This window comes from Oncorhynchus keta, chromosome 24, assembly GCF_023373465.1.
Source record: "Oncorhynchus keta strain PuntledgeMale-10-30-2019 chromosome 24, Oket_V2, whole genome shotgun sequence".
Taxonomy (NCBI): Eukaryota; Metazoa; Chordata; class Actinopteri; order Salmoniformes; family Salmonidae; genus Oncorhynchus; species Oncorhynchus keta.
In genome coordinates, this window is record NC_068444.1 from 37690310 (window position 1) to 37711450 (window position 21141).

At 43.4% G+C, this 21141-nt stretch overlaps 1 protein-coding gene across 17 annotated transcripts; it reads left to right on the top strand.

Annotated features, from left to right (window-relative positions):
* Nucleotides 1–1115: 1115 nt before the first annotated feature.
* Nucleotides 1116–20638, top strand: LOC127911454 (uncharacterized). 17 transcript variants are annotated; one of them, XM_052478282.1, is made up of 4 exons: nt 1116–1388; nt 1451–3995; nt 5641–5680; nt 14761–20638. In XM_052478282.1, exons 2-4 carry the CDS (start codon nt 3970–3972, stop codon nt 15514–15516), a joined length of 822 nt encoding a protein of 273 aa, XP_052334242.1. In that variant the 5' UTR covers nt 1116–1388; nt 1451–3969; the 3' UTR covers nt 15517–20638. The 17 variants fall into 17 exon arrangements, with proteins under 17 accessions (XP_052334242.1, XP_052334243.1, XP_052334244.1 ...); XM_052478283.1 differs by having other exon boundaries at nt 1470–3995; XM_052478284.1 differs by having other exon boundaries at nt 1491–3995.
* Nucleotides 20639–21141: the final 503 nt, after the last annotated feature.

The following is a 21141-nucleotide window of genomic DNA, read 5'->3' on the forward strand; positions in this document are numbered from 1 at the left end:
CATGTGAAGAAGAAAAAGGCATGTGAAGAAGAAAAAAAAGGCATGTGAAGAAGAAAAAGGCATGTGAAGAAGAAAAAAAAAAGGCATGTGAAGAAGAAAAAAGGCATGCATGTGAAGCATGTGAAGAAGAAAAAAGGCATGTGGAGAAGAAAAAAGGCATGTGAAGAAGAAAAAAAAGGCATGTGGAGAAGAAAAAAAAAGGCATGTGAAAGAAAAAAAAGGCATGTGGAGAAGAAAAAAGGCATGTGAAGAAGAAAAAAGCATGTGGAGAAGAAAAAAGGCATGTGAAGAAGAAAAAAGGCATGTGGAGAAGAAAAAAAAGGCATGTGAAGAAGAAAAAAGGCATGTGAAGAAGAAAAAGGCATGTGAAAAAAAAGGCACGTGGAGAAGAAAAAAGGCATGTGGAGAAGAAAAAAAAGGTATGTGAAGAAGAAAAAAGGCATGTGAAGAAGAAAAAAGGCATGTGGAGAAGAAAAAAGGCATGTGAAAGAAAAAGGCATGTGAAGAAGAAAAGGCATGTGAAGAAGAAAAAGGCATGTGGAGAAGAAAAGGCATGTGGAGAAGAAAAAAAGGCATGTGAAGAAGAAAAAGGCATGTGAAGAAGAAAAAGGCATGTGAAGAAGAAAAAGGCATGTGAAGAAGAAAAAAGGCATGTGAAGAAGAAAAAAGGCATGTGAAGAAGAAAAAAAGGCATGTGGAGAAGAAAAAAAGGCATGTGGAGAAGAAAAAAAGCATGTGAAGAAGAAAAAAGGCATGTGAAGAAGAAAAAAAGCATGTGGAGAAGAAAAAAAGCATGTGAAGAAGAAAAAAAGGCATGTGGAGAAGAAAAAGGCATGTGGAGAAGAAAAAAAGGCATGTGAAGAAAAAAAAGCATGTGGAGAAGAAAAAAAGCATGTGAAGAAGAAAAAAAGCATGTGGAGAAGAAAAAAAGCATGTGAAGAAGAAAAAAAGGCATGTGGAGAAGAAAAAGGCATGTGGAGAAGAAAAAAAGGCATGTGAAGAAGAAAAAAAGGCATGTGAAGAAGAAAAAAAGCATGTGAAGAAGAAAAAAAGGCATGTGGAGAAGAAAAAAAGGCATGTGAAGAAGAAAAAAAGGCATGTGGAGAAGAAAAAAGGCATGTGAAGAAGAAAAAAAGGCATGTGGAGAAGAAAAAAAGGCATGTGGAGAAGAAAAAAAGGCATGTGAAGAAGAAAAAAAGGCATGTGGAGAAGAAAAAAAGGCATGTGGAGAAGAAAAAAAGGCATGTGGAGAAGAAAAAAAGGCATGTGAAGAAGAAAAAAAGGCATGTGGAGAAGAAAAAAAGGCATGTGGAGAAGAAAAAAAGGCATGTGGAGAAGAAAAAAAGGCATGTGAAGAAGAAAAAAAAGCATGTGGAGAAGAAAAAAAGGTATGTGAAGAAGAAAAAAAGGCATGTGAAGAAGAAAAAAGGCATGTGGAGAAGAAAAAAAGGCATGTGAAGAAGAAAAAGGCATGTGAAGAAGAAAAAAAGGCATGTGAAGAAGAAAAAAAGGCATGTGAAGAAGAAAAAGGCATGTGAAGAAGAAAAAGGCATGTGAAGAAGAAAAAAGGCATGTGAAGAAGAAAAAGGCATGTGAAGAAGAAAAAGGCATGTGAAGAAGAAAAAAAGGCATGTGAAGAAGAAAAAAAGGCATGTGGAGAAGAAAAAAAAGGCATGTGGAGAAGAAGAAAAAGGCATGTGAAGAAGAAAAAGGCATGTGAAGAAGAAAAAGGCATGTGTAGAAGAAAAAGGCATGTGAAGAAGAAAAAGGCATGTGAAGAAGAAAAAGGCATGTGAAGAAGAAAAAGGCATGTGAAGAAGAAAAAGGCATGTGAAGAAGAAAAAGGCATGTGAAGAAGAAAAAGGCATGTGAAGAAGAAAAAGGCATGTGAAGAAGAAAAAGGCATGTGAAGGACTCGAGAACATAAAGGCAAAAGATTCTGAATGCAAAGCGCTATGTTCTGAGAAAACAATGCACAGCTCATCCCCCGTGTAACACCATCCCTACCGTGAAGCATGGTGGTGGTAGCAGCATGCTATAGGGGATGCTTTTCAGCAGCAGGGACTGGGAGACTGGTAAGGATAAGAGGGAACAATGAATGGAGCCAAATGAAGGCAAATCATTGAGAATGTGCTTGAGTGCAAATGACCTTAAAGTGGGGCAAAGATTTGCGTTCCAACAGGACAATGACCCCTAGCATTCAGTCAAAGCAATGCTGGAATGGCTTCAGAACAAGAATGTGAACGACCTTGAGTGACCCAGCCAAAGCCCAGACTTGAATTACATTTTTAAAAATCTGTGGAAAGACTGCAATTCACCGCTGCTCCCCATCTACCTTAATAGAGCTTAAGAAAATCTGCGTGGAGGAAAGGAGAATATCCCCAATTCAGATGTGCAAAGCTGATACAGACATACCCAAGACGACTCAAGGCTGTAATCGCCACCAAAGGGGCTTATACAAAGTATTGACTCAGGTGTGTGAATACTTGTGCAAATTAGATTTCTATACTGAAATCAAATATAAACGCAACATGTAAAGTGTTTGTTTCATGAGCTGAAATAAAAGATCCCAGAAATATTCCATAATCACAAAAAGCGTATTTCTCAATAATGTTGTGAAAAAATGTAGTTTATATCCCTGTTAGTGAGCATTTCTCTTATTGCCAAGATAATCCATCCACTTGACAGGTGTGGCTGATTTTAAATAGCATGATCATTACACAGGTGCACCTTGTGCTTGGGACAAAAGGCCACTCTAAAATTTTAGTTTTGCCACACAACACAAAGCCACAGATGTCTCAAATTTTGAGGGAGCGTGCAATTGGCATGCTGCAGGAATATCCACCAGAGCTGTTGCCAGAAAATTGAATGTTAATTTCTCTACCATAAACCACTCCAATGTCGTTTTAGAGAATTTGGCAGTATGTCCAACCAGCCTCACAACCGCAGACCATGTGTAATCACGCCAGCCCAGGACCTCCACATCCGGCTTCTTCACCTGCTGCGGGATCGTCTGAGACCAGCCACTCGGACAGCTGATGAAAGAGAGTTTGCACAACCAAAGAATTTCTGCACAAACTGTCAGAAAACTTCAGTGAAAGTTCATCTGCGTGCTCGTCGTCCTCACCAGGGGCTTGACCTGACTGCAGGTCAACCATTGAGCATGTTTGGAATGCTCTGAATCAACGTGTACGGCTGCGTGTTCCAGTTTCCTCCAATATCCAGCAACTTCACACAGCCATTGAAGAGGAATGGACAAAACTCCACAGGCCACAATCAACAGCCTGATCAACTCTACGCGAAGGAGATTTATCGTGCTACATGAGGCAAATGGTGGTCATACCAGATACTGACTGGTTTTCTGATCCACACCTCTACTTTTTCTTGTATATATTTTTTATTAAAGGTATGTGTTACCAACCGATGCAAATCCATAGATTAGGGCCTAATGAATTCATTTCAATTGACTGATTTCCTTATATGAACTGTAACGCAGTAAAATCTCGTTGTATGTTGCGTTTTATTTTTGTTCAGTGTATATTTCATTTTCAATATGTTTTTTTACTTTGTCATGTTATAGGGTATTTGTACATTTAATTATTAATCCATTTTGAATTCAGGCTGTAAGACAACAATGGAATAAGCCAAAGGGCATAAATAACCTTTCTGAAGATGCTGTAGGTCTTTACTGACACACTTGCACACAAACACACACACACACCAATCCATGATCCTTAGATGCCAGGACACCTCTGTTCCTCTTAAGATGCCATCCCTGTGTGTGACTGGAGACCAATCACTCACTTACCGACTCCACGGAGGGATGGCTGGGTTCGATCCTCTCTGTCTATCTCTCTGTTCTCTGGTGTGTGTTATTTCCTCTGGTGTTTGTCTTCTCTCTGCACAGGGTGTTCTGCCTGCTCCTTTCCTCTCTCCCTGGCAGCGCTCTCACCAGGGGACCCTGCGGGCATGCATGCCCCACCACAGCAGACAGAGTGAGTCCCTAACAGTGCCCCCCATCCCTACCCCCTCGCCACCCATACCCTATAGAGCCTTGCATCTGTGTCCCCATGCCATTACCCTGCCACCCTGCTTCAGTCCCTAGAGTCTTGGAGCATAATGCTGACTGGCTACACCCAGACAATCAAGCAAGTGCAAATTCTCTTTCTCCCTTCTAGTTATCATTTTCTATCCTCTCCAGTTAGCTCTCTTTTTGCTGCCTCAGTTGGTCACGGATTTGGTTTCTCTGTTGCTCGCTACATGTCGGCATCGCAACCCACTTTTCTTGGCTGACATGTCGAAAGGCTCTTCCAGTCCGATACTTGACCTGTAGAGCAGACTTGAGACCCACAATCTACCTTGGTAGTAATCTCTCTAGCACCCACTGTTATTGTGTAGCCATGGCGTTTTCATTGTAAGAACTCTCTGAAAAGTCTTAAGTGCTCCAGTCTCCTCACTAGTCTCTTTTTAAATGCAGTCAAAGCACAGTGAGAAATGGGTTAAGACCAAAAAGATGGACAGATTCCGTAGAAGAGAGAAAATTACGACAAAATGGAGAGCGAGAGATGAAAAACTCTCTGTTAATTCATTCCTTTTTGCCCTTTGATCTCCATCTGTGGGACTTGGTTAGACGCCTGTCGCCAAGGACTATGGGTCCGTATCCCTCACCTCAGGCCCACAACTTCCCCAGCCTTTGTTTCTCTCCCTCCCCTCCATCCCCTCATCCCTCTCTTCATCCCTGCCCCGAATCAGCAGTTCTCTCCGTCATGCTCGACAGAGCGGTGCCGCTTTGATCCCACACATTTCAGTCGAGCGACATTCCACGCACATCTGCTAATGAGTGAATAGTTCCCTCTGTAATTGAACTCATTTTTTAATGAATTTTCTTCACCCTCCATTGGTTGAGTGATGCCATAGCTCTTTTTAGGAGCAACTGGGAACTAGAGGGAGTAACTGAAGAGGATAACTGCCGGTGACTGTGTGTGTTCTATGCATGGTAGTGTGAGTGTTCCAGGTGTTTGCGCTGTGAGTAATTGAAGGCTGTCAGTGTGTCATTAGTCTTGGAAACACAGAACTAAAATCTGGGGTAATTGAGTCAGATGCTTGATTAGGTTCTGGGGGCGGAGATGTATGAGAAACGAGACTAAGGAAGTCTCCACCTCCCCTTAAAGTAAACTCTCAGCCAAAGCATGGGCCAAATGTCAACTCACCCCTCCGAACCTTGAAAGATACAAACACCCCTGCCGAAATTGTGATTTTGCCCTAATGATCAGTGACAAAGTTCCTTGTTTGTCTTCGTATCCCACAGTCTGTTAAAAGATGCTACAATACCTGCCTCTGTCCACGAGAGATTAGTGTGTCATTGAACGGCACAGAACACGTCTATTTCTTAATGAACATGCTTGTGTGTGTGTGTGTGTGTGTGTGTGTGTGTGTGGTACACGTACCAAACATGCCTCAGTCTCTTTGTGTAGTAAAACATACCTGTTGTGATCAATCAATTAATGAAGAATGGACTGATGACCCTCCGTCCATTCTGAACTCCTCCATCAACCTAACCTAAATCACTCTCCTCCTATTTCTCTCCCTTCTTCCTTGTTGTTTCTCTCCCTCTGCCTCTCCCACACTGACCTTGGCAAGGAGTGGAACAGCTTGTGCATTACATCAGCGATACAGCGTGGTACAGTACCCTTTCATATTTCTCCCAAACCATCCCTCCTTCCTTTTTCTCTGTTCCCTCCATCTATCCCATCTGCATGATGAGGAATGCCTGGTTCTGGTCTGATGATGCCCGTATCTATCCTTTGTCTGGTGTTGTTGTCCCTCCCTGGTGCAGTTTGACCTTACAGTTCACCTGTGTTTGACAGGCTGCTTCTTTCCCATTGTGTTTCTATCAGGTCACCCTGCATCGCCCGCACTCTGACAACAATTCACATCTTCCTTCCTACATTCTTCACCCTCCTCCTATGCTCTCTCTCTCACGCGCTCTCTCTCCCTTTCTCCCTCTTTTCCCCCTGAGCCACTCCACCTCTCCCCCGACAGGTCTGGCTTTGCATCCACCACCTTTCTATATGTACTTTGTAGTTATTTAGCAGCTGCTTCTTTCCAGAGCAATTTATAATCCAGTCAGATTAGTTCATCTTTTTTTGCCAGAAAAGCAGACTACCTACAGCAACTGATTTGACTCAATCAGTCAAATGTATTTATAAAGCCCGCTTTACATCAGCAGATGTCACAAAGTGCTTACACAGAAACCCATCCATAAACCCCAAAGAGCAAACAATGCAGATGTAGAAGCACGGTGGCTAGGAAAAACTCCGCAGAAAGGTAGGAACCTAGGAAGAAACCTAGAGATTATAAAAGAACATGGCCATTAAGACTAGATCATTCTTCAAGATGTTCAACCGCTTATAGATGACCAGCAGGGTCAAATAATAATCTGTGGTTATAGAGGGTGCAACAGGTCAGCACCTCAGGAGTAAATGTCAGTTGGCTTTTCAAAGCCGATCATTCAGCGGTCGAGACAGCAGGTGGTGTGTGTGTGTGTGTCCGAGAGAGAGAGAGAGTGACTCTCTCAACAGCAGGTCCGGTGAAAGGTCAGGATTCCATAGCCACAGGCAGAACAGCAGAAACTGGATCAGCAACACGTCCAGATGGACTGGGGATGGGGACAGCCAGGTGCCTTGAGGCCAGGTAGTCCTGAGGCATTGTCCTAGGGCTCAAGTTCACTGGAAGGGAAGAGAGGGAGCATACTTAAAATCACACAGGACACCATATAAGACAGGCGAAATACACCAGACAGGGCCAACCAGGCAGGATATAACCCCACCCATTTTTCCAAAGCACAGCCCCCACACCACTAGAGGGATATCAACAGACCACTAACTTACTACCCTGAGAAAAGGCGGAGTATAGCCCATTAAGATCTCCCCACTTAAGTGGAATGAAGCGAATAAAGCCTGGCAAGATGTGATGTATCCTGCCTAGGGAAGGCATGGGAGAGCACCAGCAAGCCAGTGACTCAGCCCCCGTAGTAGTGTCAGAGGCAGAGAATCCCAGTGGAGAGAGGGGAGCAGGGCAGGCAAAGACGGCAAGGGTGGTTCATCACTCCAGTGCCTTGCCGTTCACCTTCGCACCCCTGGGCTAGAATACACTCAATCAAAGGACCTACTGAAGAGATGAGTCTTCAGTAAAAACTTCAAGGTTGAGACTGAGTAAAACCTTAATCAGCCCTTGCCTTAACAGGATGCCAAGGCTAGCACTGGAGTAATAGGATACCTTTTGGGCAGTTCTAATCAATATTCTAGCATCCGTATTGAGCACTAACTGAAGTTTATTTAGTGCTTTGTCCGGGTGGCCGGGAAGTAGAGCATTGCAGTTGTCTAATCGTGAAGTGAGAAAATCATGGGTGAGTCATTTTCAGTTGTTTTTTTTTTGCAATGTTATAAAGATGGGGGAAAAAGCTACTCTTGAAATATTTGTGATGTGTTCGTCAAAAGCGAGATCAGGGTGCAGAGTTAACACTGAGATCCTTCAGGGTTTATTTAAAAAAAATAAAAAATAAGACTACAACCAACGAGATTGTCAGATCAAACAGCAGATCTCTTTTGTCCGAAATAATAATAAAATGTGCCGCCATCTATGTGTCTGAAACGCCATGTTTCATCGAAATGTACAGTTGTGTGTCATCTGCACAGCAGTGAAAGTTGACATTGTGTTTCCAATTGACCTCATCAAAAGCTAGCATAATATTGAAAACAATAGTGGTCCTAAAATGCAACCTTGAGGAACACCGAAACTTGTCAGAGGACAAACCATCCACAGAGACAAACTGATATATTTGCGACCAGATACGATCTAAACCAGGCAATAACTTGTCCGCATAAACAAATTAATTGAACATATCTCTATGGCCTTCATTGGCAATAAAATTCTTTGCATGGTTCCATATGTTATTTTTGTGGTGAATGCATGGGAAGTTGATAGCTGGAACTGATCCACAAACGTATATTCTTTCCCCCATGTCTCATCATCTGTTAGACTCCATTATGGTCTGAAAGTGTATTTTCCCCCTCTCCTTTTTATTATAATTTTAATTAGTATTGAAGTCCTGTGTGCTCGTTGGAAATTGCTTGTGGGTATCCATTGTCATTATTCGAATGTGTTTGGAGTCAATTCAGACGTGCAAGAATTAAAATAAAATTAGCGGAGCTGAGCAGTATTTGCAACCTCAGTGATCGGGTGGCGAGGTGATGAATGCAGAGAGCGAGACGGTGGGAGTGGATGAGTGGAAAGCTCTGGTTTGGCAGTAGAGCGGTACTATCCATCCCCCCCACCCACCCACGCATGCACTTGTGTCCCTCTCTGGCTTTGAGGGGAAGGCAAGGTGATTCCCTCCTTGAAACACCTGCTGGGCTTTATAAACCAGGCTCCCCTTCTCTCCATTGCTGCGATGGGCTCAAGAAAGCTGTGTCACCTGTCGTTAACTGCCACTCCCTAATCCCCTTCAGTTGTCATCCATTATTTATGAAGCCTCGTTCCAGGGGACAGATCCCCCCCCCTTCAGTCAGTCTGCAGACTACTAAAGGGGCCAGGGGCCCCTCTACTCTCAGGTCCCGGACCCTGCTGACTTAACCTGTCCCTGCTGTCCCTGACTATCTGTACTCTAGGGGAAAATGTTTTTCCTGTTGAAATGGCCCCAGGACCATCAAAGCAGCATTGACATTAAAGCCAGAGATCGGCCCAATACATAACATAAGGGGGAGTGTGGTGTGTAAATGATTCTAAGCACAGTGCCAGAGGATGGGCTAGGTCCAGTGGCAGTTAGCCTTCACATTTTAAGAGTGTTGAGGCAGTAACAGAAATGTCGCCGGTTCAAATCCCATTGCGAATCTCTGTGCCCTTGAGCAAGGCACTTCATCTCAATTTATCCTGTAAATCACTCTGAATAAAACTGCTAAATTATTTAAATATAAAATGGGCAAGGTGGTGTAGTACAAAGCGGCGACCAGCGGATGGCAGTGTGGACTACTGAATTCATCTCCATAGTCAATGAATCATGGTAATAAGTTGAGGACTGGTAAGGCTAAACTTTGAGGCGTCTGATCTGCTGAGATCTCGAAGCTCAAAGCTATACATGTGAATATTTATGTACACAGATCACTGTGCAACGGATCAAAAGAATAACTGCATTTACAGTGCCTTCAGAAAGTATTCATACCCCTTGACTTTTTCCACATTTTGTTGTTATAGCCGGAATTCAAAATTTACTGAATTGTTGTTTCTTTCACCCATCTACACACAATACCCCATAAGAAAATGTTTAGAAATGTTTGCACATTTATTGAAAATTAAATACAGATATTTACACTTAACAAAAATATAAATGCAACAATTTCAAAGATTTTACTCACTTCATTGATATACGGAAAAAGTCAATTGAAATACATTTATTAGGCCCTAATCTATGGTTTTCACATGACTGGAAATACAGATATGCATCTGTTGGTCACAGATACCTTTAAAAAAAGAAAGTTAGACGTGTGGATCAGACCACTATTTCCCTCATGCAGCGTGACATCTCCTTCGCAACCTGCAGCGTGACACATCTCCTTCGCATCCTGCAGCGTGACACATCTCCTTCGCATAGAGTTGATCAGGCTGTTGACTGGAATGTCTCTTCAATGGCTGTGCGAAGTTTCTGGATATTGTCGTGAACTGAAACACTCGGTCGTACACGTCGATCCAGAACATCCCAAACATGCTCAATTGGTGACATGTCTGGTGAGTATGCAGGCTGTGGAAAAAATGGGACACTTCCAGGAAGTGTGTACAGATTGTGACATGGGGCCGTGCATTATCACAACAATGGGCCTCATGATCTCATCATGGTATCTCTGTGCATTCAAATTTTCATAGATGAAAGGCAAATGTGTTCGTTGTCCGTAGCTTGTGGCACTCTTTTCACAACGTTGACATAAGCAAACCGCTGGCCCACACGACGCCATACACGTGCTCTGCGGTTGTTTGGCCTATTGTCCGTACTGCCAAAATCTCTAAAAAGAAGTTGGAGGCGGCTTATGGTAGAGAAATTAACATTAAAATATCTGGCAATCGCTCTGGTGAACATTCCTGCAGTCAGCATGCCAATTGCAAGCTCCCTCAGGACTTAAGACATCGGTGTAATTTTGTGACAAAATTGCACATTTTAGTGGCCTTTTATTGTACCCAACATAAGGTGCACCTGTGTAATGATCACACTGTTTAATCATCTTCTTGATATGCCACACCTGTCAGGTGGATGGATTATCTTGACAAAGGACAAATGTGCATATGGAACATTTCTGGGACCTTTTATTTCAGGTCATCAAACATGGAACCAACACTTTGCATGTTGCGTTCTATATTTTGTTCAGTGTAATTTACATAAGTATTCACACACCTGAGTCAATACATGTTAGAATCACATTTGGCAGTGATTACAGCTGTAAGTCTTTCTGGGTAAGTCTCGAAGAGCTTCCCACACCTTGATTGTACAATATTTGCCCTTTTTTTTCTCTCTTTTTGTTTTTCTTCAAGCTCTGTGAAACTAGTTGTTGATCAATGCTAGACAACCACTTTCAAGTCTTGACATAGATTTTCAAGCTGATTTAGGTCAAAACTGTAACTCAGCCACTCAGGAACATTCACTGCCGCCTTGGAAAGCAACTCCAGTGTAGATTTGGCCTTGTGTTCTAGGTTAATGTCCTCCTGAAAGGTGAATTCATCTCCCAGTGTCTGGTGGAAAGCAGATTGAACCAGGTTTTTGCCAGTGCTTAGATCCATTAACTCCCCAATCCTTAATGATTACAAGCATACCCATAACATGACGCAGCCACCACTATGCTTGAAATTATGTATGGTATGGTACTCAGTAATGTGTTGCATTTGATTTGTCCCAAACAACCCTTTTTATTCAGGAACATTTTGTCAGTATTACTTATTAGTATTAATATTTTCATTACGTTCAGGCTTCCTTCTATTCACTCCTTCAATTATGTTCATATTCGAGGTCGACCGATTATGATTTTATCAACGCCGATACCGGACCAAAAAAAGCTGATACCGATTAATCATCATTTATTATTATTTTTTAATATTTGTAATAATGACAATTACAACAATACTGAATTAACTTATTTTAACTTAATACAGTACATAAATAAAATCAATTTAGTCTCAAATAAATAAGCAAACCTGTTCAATTTGGTTTAAATAATGCAGAATCTCAGGAGTTGATTGGGCTTGAAGTCATAAACAGAGCTGTGCTTCAAGCATTGCGAAGAGCTGCTGGCAAACGCAGTCAAGTTTGAATGAATGCTTATGAGCCTGCTGCTGCCTACCACCGCTCAGGCTGCTCTATCAAATATCAAATCATATACTTAATAAGTATATAATAAACACACAGAAATATGAGCCTTAGTTTCTGAATTTGACCATATTAATGACCTTTAATTTAGAAACAAAATTTATTTCAGTGAAATATGGAACCGTTCCATATTTTATCCAACTGGTTGCAGCCCTAAGTCTAAATATTGCTGTTACGTTGCACAACCTTCAATGTTATGTCATAATTATGTAAAATTCTGGCAAATTTAATTACGGTCTTTGTTAGGAAGAAATGGTCTTCATACAGTTCGCAACGAGCCAGGCGGCCCAAAATGCTGCATATACCCTGACTCTGCTTGCCCTGAACGCAAAAGAGAAATGACATAATCTCCCTAGTTAATATTGCCTGCTAACATGCATTTCGTTGAACTAAATACAGTGAGGGGAAAAAAGTATTTGACCCCCTGCTGATTTTGTACGTTTGCCCACTGACAAAGAAATGATCAGTCTATAATTTTAATGGTATTTGAACAGTGAGAGACAGAATTACAACAAAAAAATCCAGAAAAATGCATGTCAAAAATTTTATAAATTGATTTGCATTTTAATGAGGGAAATAAGTATTTGACCCCCTCTCAATCAGAAAGATTTCTGGCTCCCAGGTGTCTTTTATACAGGTAATGAGCTGATATTAGGAGCACACTCTTAAAGGGAGTGCTCCTAATCTCAGTTTGTTACCTGTAAAAAAGACACCTGTCCACAGAAGCAATCAATCAGATTCCAAACTCTCCACCATGGCCAAGACCAAAGAGCTCTCCAAGGATGTCGGGGACAAGATTGTAGACCCACACAAGGCTGGAATGGGCTACAAGGCCATCGCCAAGCAGCTTGGTGAGAAGGTGACAACAACAGTTGGTGCGATTTTTCGCAAATGGAAGAAACACAAAAACTGTCAATCTCCCTCGGCCTGGGGCTCCATGCAAGTTCTCACCTCGTGGAGTTGCAATGATCATGAGAACGGTGAGGAATCAGCCCAGAACTACACGGGAGGATTTTGTCAATGATCTCAAGGCAGATGGGACCATAGTCACCAAGAAAACAATTGGTAACACACTACCCTGTGAAGGGCTGAAATCCTACAGGACCCGCAACGTCCCCCTGCACAAGAAAGCACATACATGCCCGTCTGAAGTTTGCCAATGAACAGCTAAATGATTCAGAGTACAACTGGATGGAAGTGTTGTGGTCAGATGAGACCAAAATGGAGCTCTTAGGCATCAACTGAACTCGCCGTGTTTGGAGGAGGAGGAATGCTACCTATGACCCCAAGAACACCACCCCCACCGTCAAAGATGGAGGTGGAAACATTATGCTTTGCGGGTGTTTTTCTGCTAAGGGGACAGAACAACTTCACTGCATCAAAGGGCCGATGGACGGGGCCATGTATCGTCACATCTTGGGTGAGAACCTCCTTCCCTCAGCCAGGGCATTGAAAATGGGTCGTGGATGGGTATTCCAACATGACAATGACCCAAAACACACGGCCAAGGCAACAAAGGAGTGGCTCAAGAAGAAGCACATTAAGGTCCTGGAGTGGCCTTGCCAGTCTCCCGACCTTAATCTTTAATCCCATAGAACATCTGTGGAGGGAGCTGAAGGTTCGAGTTGCCAAATGTCAGCCTCGACCTCAATGACTTGGAGAAGAGCTGCAAAGAGGAGTGGGACAAAATCCCTCCTGAGATGTGTGCAAACCTGGTGGCCAACTACAAGAAAGACCTCTGATTGCCAACAAGGATTTTGCCACCAAAGTACTAAGTCATGTTTTTCAGAGGGGTCAAATACTTATTTCCCTCATTAAAATGCAAATCAATTTATACATTTTTTTGACCTGCATTTTTCTGGATTCTTTTGTTATTCTGTCTCTCACTGTTCAAATAAACCTACCATTAAAATTATAGACGGATAATTTCTTTGTCAGTGGGCAAACAGTGGTACAAAATCAGCAGGGGATCAAATACTTTTTTCCCTCACTGTATTGCAGGTTTTTTTTTTAAATGCTTGTTTATTGAGTTTAAGAAAGGCATTGGTGCAACGATGGTGCTTTTTTTTTTTTAGCTTTTTTTTGTTAAATCATCACCCTTTTGGTGAAGTAGGCTGTTATTTCTTGCAACGCAGCACAAGCTAGTTAACTAGTAATATCATCAACCACGTGTAATTAACTAGTGATTATGTTAAGATTGATTTTGTTTTTTATAAGTTTAATGCTCGCTAGCAACTTACCTAAGCTTCTTGCTGCACTCCCATAACAGGTGATCAGCCTGCGACGCAGTCTCCTCGTGGATTGCGTAATTGGCCATAATCGGTGTTCAAAATTACGGATATGAACACTTGAAATCGGCCTTAATTAATTGGCCATGCCCATAAATGCCCAAAAAATGGCAGGTAATTTCCTCACCTTTCCTCTCCATGGGGATTTGTTGTTGTGTTGTCAGCTGTGATAAATACACAACTTCCTCTTGCCCTGGCCAGCCTCCAACTCCCACCCTCCAAACAGACATGTCATCTGACAGAATAATTCCCTTTGAGTCAGCTAGCCTGTCTACTGCTTCTCTCTCTCTCTCTCTGTTTGACTGACAGGTAGGTGTGTATGAGGCCGGGCAGCCGCCATCTTCCCCACCCTAAAAGCATGAGCGGGCTGAAGTAGTCCCCTGATGCCCCGGTGTGCACGCTAACCTTTTCACTAATTAAGGATGTGCTGGCATGGCGGCATGCCAGGGCACCTTGGTACGCTGGCGACTGGTGGCCAGACACGGCCCGGGAGAGCTACTGCCATCCTATGTCTGCCTTATTTGTCATCGGAGGAAGCAACATGTAGTCAGGCGAGCGAGCGAGTCTGCAGGCAGGAGGAGGGCTCTTTTGATGGTGACCTCTCCTACCCAGCCTCTGCATCGGTACATCATGGCTAATAAGTGCAGAGAGACTGCAACTACTGTACCGGAGCACGCAGCAGCACTGTGACAAGCCTGGCTGCAGACTCCAAAGAGTCCCCGGAATCAAAAGCGCCATCTCCGACGGCGTTTCATGTGTTGAATGCGGCGCAGTTTGTTTCTTTCTCTACCTTCGTAAGAAAAGGGAGAGGCGTTACGGTACACACTGTACAGCCTCGTGGGAATTGTGGGCTTGTTGTGCAACTGTCAAGAGACTGACACTGCTGTTTTGGGAAAAACATTGCTTAGGCATAATAGACTGTACAAAATATTTGTTTCAAAAGCCCAAAGAACAGAAATGATTTAGAGTTGATTATTTTTGTTATGATAGAGTACAATGGTTCTAGCTATAGTTTTGTTTATATACCGTTTTAGATGCTTAACGTATGTTTCTCTCCTCCCCCAGCCTCAAATACTACAGCCTTCCAGGCCATGGCCCAACAGGGTGCACCAATCCCACTCCCAGGAAAGATTAACAAACTCAGCCCACACCGAGGCCCCCAGTGAGCTGGCCTCCTCTAACCCTGGCTGTGGCTGGGGGGACAGTCTGGCCAGCAGGGCCCAGAACAGCTCCCGCTCTGGCCTGGCTTGCCCCAGCCCTGCTTCCACCCCTCCTGCTGGCTGTTTCCCTGGCTCAGAAGAACTTAGCCTCTTGCTCAGCACCCAGCTGAAGCTCAGTGACTCCGAGGGTCCGGAGGGCCAGACATGTTCTCCTCCCCACCCTGGATCAAGACTCAGGCTGGACTCAGCCAAAAGGATCCCTCCACCTTGTCTCTCGCAGTCCCCCGGCTCTCTGAAGAAAGCCTCCATCCCTAAGAGGCCACATGAAGGCCCCACCACCACAACCACCACCACCCAGATGTCCATGGCAGGCTTCCCCAGGGTGGTGAGAGGAATCCAGGGTAGGGGTGGTCTCAGGCCGGGCCACATAGCTCCACAGTTCAGGCTGAGTCTGCTCCCACCTGCTTCCAGAGGTCAACCCTGCTACAGTTCCACACCCCAGTCATCTGCCTCCTTTCTGGGCCCTGCCCTGCCCGCCTTCCCCCGGACCAGAGCACCCAGACAGACTCCAGGCCTCAGAGAACCAGAGAGTGGTGGTCTCAAGGCCAGAGGTCTAGGCCCTCCCACCCTCTTACGACTCCCCAAGCCAAAGGGCCACTGATTGCTTTCTCTCAATTCTCAAACAGTGCCCTCTAGTAAGGCCATTCAGCACCACCCTCTACCCACTCAGACCCAAAAGATCAGACTTCTTCTAGAGGCTTCTGACCTCCCCTTAGTAAGGTTACCATGTCTACCCTGTGAGAAAGGATGACATGCAGACTTATAATATATAACCCAAAATAATATTTTATCTAACCTCTTCCAATAAGAATCACTCAAGGTCAGAAAAAAAAATTGGCCCATGTACACATTTGATATCGTCTCAGACGAAGAAGTCAAGCATAACACCATATTGTTTATCCCCCCCCAAAAACACTTGCTTCAACACTATCTGTACGCAGATAAATAGATTGTTGTTTTTGTGAAGTTCTGTTTCAAAGTGGGAACTGGCAGGATGCTTAACGTTATATTCCCTCCAGCCCCAACAAGCTACAATTGCAACTTTACTTTCTGGCCAAAACTTTTCCCAAGATAATGAACATGCTTAGGAACACTGTGTTATCTGGCCCCAATATAGCATTTATTGTTACTTATACATACTCAGTTGGGTTGGACTTTATAGGGCTTGACATTAATGCTTGTCTGCTTTCCCCCCCCAAAAAATTGGTTATGAAGAATGAAGATTTAAGTTGTCCGACTGGACAAGTAAAAGAAAATGTTTAGTATAAAAAAAAGTCACAAACAATTAGGCGAATCCGATCAGAATTGGATCAGTGTCCTCCTAATCTCTGCAGAGCGCTTTAGAGTATAATTATTGTAGGCCTGCATTGACTGGCACAAGCGATCTTTCAATCATGCAGTCACGAGATGCGTTTTTGAGATCAAAGCAAGCCGCATGTGCACATGTTGATATTCATTGCTAGTTAGTGAGTTATTTGCCCAGTTATAGCTCTTTTGTGGTCGACAATGAAAATGCTGGAAAAGTTTGCATCACCTTGTCAGAGGAGAGCTACATTTGACGAACACAAATGTCGAACACAGTTGATACGTGTGCACAGTTGATGAAACCAATTCTGCATACTCCGGTTGTAAAACCGTCTCGCAAGCGCTAAAATCCTCTCCTATTCAATGCTGGCCATGTATAATACTGGCCATGTAATTCTGCCAAAGTCTAAGAATATATATTTTTAAATAGCTTAATTGACAAGTAATTCCTATGCTGTCAAGATTTTCATTGAACACTGAATATTTTAACCTTACAAATAGATAAACAAGTGACTTGAGCTTTCGGACAAGTAAAAAAACAGTTCAACTTGTCTGAAGGACATGTGGCTAAGAAAGTTAATGCCAAGCTTTACTTACTGAACAACTGCCTGTATGTAGTGGTTGGGCTTAGTATAACTTTGATTTGTCTGTAGACGGGAACTTTAATTTACCTGATATAATCTCTGCGTAACTGTGGTAGAGGGATTAAGGCAATATAACACAGTGGAACGGTTACAGGAACAGAGCATCTCTTGACTTGAAGGGGAACATTTGGTTGTATAGACTAGAGAATATAGTTTGTTACTTCAGATATTGTCCCTCTGGCTAAACTGGGGGGGGGGATTCTACTTGCTGAGTGATGTTCTAAAGTCCCCCTTGCTACACAGCCAGTATTATGTCTCTCTCACAGGAGGTTGGTGGCACCTTAATTTGGAGGGGGGCTGGAGAGGAATCATTGGAATGGTATCAAATACAACACATGGTTTATGAGCCGTTATCCCCGCAGCAGCCTCCTGTGTTCTCTGGTTTTGAAACACCTTTATTATTTCTGCCTTGTACCCTGAGAATGCCTTACGTTTTTAAGTGCACTCTCAAAAGTAGCTGTATGTTTCACTGTACCCTTCTGTCTGCCGATAGTCTGTATCTGTCTTTGTCTGTGTGGTGGTGCAGTTTGATTGCGACACGGGGACAACAAAGAGATCAGAGGAGCCATCTTGTGCAATTGGTGCTCTCTGAGCCACCTTTGTTCCCCCTGTGCTTCCATCATGAGCAGGTCTAGTTTGGTCTGTGGGTAGAGGGTCACCCACATGCTACCTTAATGAGGCTGCACCAGAGAAGAGCTCAGCCCAACTACACAGCAGACGTGCTTCAGGCCCAGGTCCCTGAATAGAAGGGGACAGAAAGAAAGATAAATAATTTCCTAGCATGAAACAATGTTGCTGGTGTAATGCAGAGGCTGGCGGCAACTTCCACGTGATTCCGTAATGATTCTGAGTCTGATACAGTTGGCATGGTAACACGGCTGAGTGGCACAGTGGAGGGGTGTGAGGATGTCGAGTGGGTTACGCACACGCTCAGTGTGTCCCTGTCGACAGCAGGGCCAGGCATGCTCCTTTGACATCTGCTGAGACTTAACTCTCCATTTTAATTTTAATTTTTTATTGTTCACTACTACTTCTCTCACTCCTTTCTCAAGGTGATAGACTTACAATGAGTGCATCACGGTGGGGCAGAGTGTCAAGGAGGATGGAGAGGGACACAATGACTCTCATTTGCTTTTCTTCAAAGCCATCATGTCTAACTACTTCCTGGTCTGTTACTATGTTTAGTCCTTGAGAGCTTTAAGTAGTAGCCAATGGGCACCATTTGTACCCTTGACCTTTCAGGTCCTTATTTCCTTGACGTCATAACTGATCTTTTGATCCCAAGTCAGTTGGCTGAGTGTACGTTGTAGAATGAGCGGAACGTCACCCAGTCAAAACTATCTCAAAGACTAGAAATAAAAATGCCTATTTCTGTAACTTAATTTGGCATTTCTTCTTCCCCAGCTAAAGCTTTACATGTTTTTCTATGCAACACAGTTGTGCCCTAGTCATGGAAGATAAGTCACAGTGGTACATTTAGTCATGGGCAATGAGCTGGTCGCCTCCATGAACCCTTCTCGTTATGGGCATATGTAAAGCCAGATGTAAGTGTACTTGATATCTGAAACACTTGTTTTGCCGCCACCAAGTATTTGTCTTCCCATTCCTACATGATTGGAAGCCATGCCCCATAATGGTCATCACGAGCACTCACCTTATACGTTTTTGTCAAGCGCTTTGAAGTGCTTTCTGCAGCAACCCTACAACGCATGCGTACAACATCACCCTGATCTGAATCTGCCTCGGGACCTGTTAAACGTCACCCCAAATCAACTCTGCTGTTTGGAATGCACGGCTGCTTCCAATCCCACCCAGATAAGAACTAAATACTTTTTATACATTTGATCTCTTCAATGATGAACAAACAAACAAACTATTTGAGGTTTGTCGGGATGAGGAAGAGATTAATTTAATCAATTCCTGTTTGACAGTCAGAGTCCTTGACTTAAAGGATTTAGAATGTTCAGGGGGAAGGAATATTTAGTTTTTAATGTTAACAAGATCTTAACAGAAGCCCTAACATGTTTGTCTCTGAGATATTCTCACCCAAAACCCCCAAAATAGGAGTGACTTAAAGTTATTGAGAAGGGTTGAGACTTGTTAGTCATGCATTATTATTTTTTCGGTTGTCTAGCTTTGCTTGGCTTACCATATTATGGTATGTAGATTAACAAATGTCAAGTAAATAACTTGCCCTCAAAATGACTGCATGGGATAGCATCACGTAGCAGTATTCACCGTAAAGCACTCTTGCTGTTCTTGTGTATTACAGAAGTGCCTGCTTTTGTGACTTCCTTTTCCGCAGTCCTGAACATAACATTTTGGTATGTAGATGAGTGTGGTTCTGGAGCTTGGTCCCACTGCCCGGCTGTGTTGCTGAAAGAGGAAGGAGGTCTGCCTTGGGTTCACAGGTGATTCCCACTCCTTGCTGCATCTGGCTATCAGATGTTAGAATGCCAGCCTCACTTAGTATTCACTGTCCCAGACTCACACAGACAACCTGTTCTGATTGGGAAGGGCAAACCTGTTTGTCTGTCTCACTACAGAAGCATCCTCTGTATTCAAAAAGCAGGCCAAGCTATGCTTCCAATGTTGTCTCAGCTCTGACGTTTTGAATTTCAAGTGTTCAGATTTGCTTTGCTGCTCACAAGGACAATGCACTCTGGTGTGCCCCCTTGTCCTTGTGAGCAGTCTTAAGTAGATCTGCCGCTGTGCTGCTCGTCTTTTCACGAGTTTAGAACAAATCTCAGTTTTTAAGCTCATTTCACTTTTTTTCCTCTTATTTTTTTTAAACTGGAAATGTTGAAACAGTAGTTTAATTCATGAAATTACATTGTAAACAGTGGCATGTGTTTGCTGCTCATTACGATCTGTTTAATGTCCCTCATTATCTCAAATGGCACCCCATTCCCTTTTATAGTGCACAAAATTTGACCAGAGCCTAATGAGCCCTTGTCAAAAGTAGTGCACTATATAGGGAATAGGGTGCTATTTGGAGTTGTCGCCCCCCCACCCACCATTTCACAGATGTTGGGGCCTAGAGTAGTCCCCGACCTTGTGACCTGCCAAGGAAAAATTGGGCTATCACTACCCCAGTTTTTTTAAATGTATACTTCTGGTCAGGTCACTTGGTAATTAGAAAGTCCTGGCCACTTATCTGATGGACAGTGAGGACTGGGTTCAGGTCCATAATCTTCTGCTTTGTTGTCGTCTGATATCACTGCTGTGAACTTAAACGCCATAACATGAGTCTGTCTTGAATACACTAATCAATATGGCAGATGTACTGTATGACGACTGTTCTGTTTCTTTCGCCTCGCTAGCATCACATTGACTGTACATTGTACTGTATAACTTATTTTCCTCACCTACGACAGGAAATTAAAATGGAGAGACTCTGCTCAGAGGATCGGTTGTGTTTCCTCATGTATTTGTGTTTATCTTCCTGCCACTTCTGTTTTAATTCCATGTTTGCTATACTGTTATTTAATGTGCAATACGTTAACGATTGAGAGCATACTGTTGTACACAATACTAATGATTTATGTCTATCCAATATCTATGTCTGTGTAATTGTCACTGTGAGCTTGTCAAAAAAGAAACATCTCAATCTGAAATGCACTTTAAATGGTTGTGTTGAGACTGAATATGAATGAATGAACTTAAATGTGTTGAACTACTTTTTGTTTTGATTCTGCTCCCCACCCTTTTTGCTGTGATCTCTCTGAGGCTACGGAGTGGCTGAGCGCTCAAATAAAGACTGCACTCAATCTACTCTGTGTGTGTGTGTGTGTGTGTGTGTGTGTGTGTGTGTGTGTGTGTGTGTGTGTGTGTGTGTGTGCACAGTGACAATGTGGTGGGGAAATGAAGTGGTTAGGTCTCTGGGTTTGGCCTGAGAGGGTAGGAACCAAGGAGAGATGCAGTCAGTGGTACGAGACGCTTGGATGAGAAGAGAGGTTTGTACAGTAAGAGAAGTGATGGAACATGAGTGGTTTGAATGGGTTTTTGGGTGAGGGTGGTAAGAGAGTAGGGATCGATGGTCTAGGGTGGGGTGAGATGGGTCTAGGGGTAGAGATGACTGTTCATTCACTCAAAGGGAAGCACAGCCGCGAGCTGCCCAGTGACATGAGCCTACCAGACGAGCTAAATCGCTTCGAGGCATGCATGAGAGCATCAGCTGTTCCGGACGACTGTGTGATCATGCTCTCTGTAGCCAACGTGAGTAAGACCTTTTAAACAGGTCAACATACACAAGGCTGCGGGGCCAGACTGCTTAC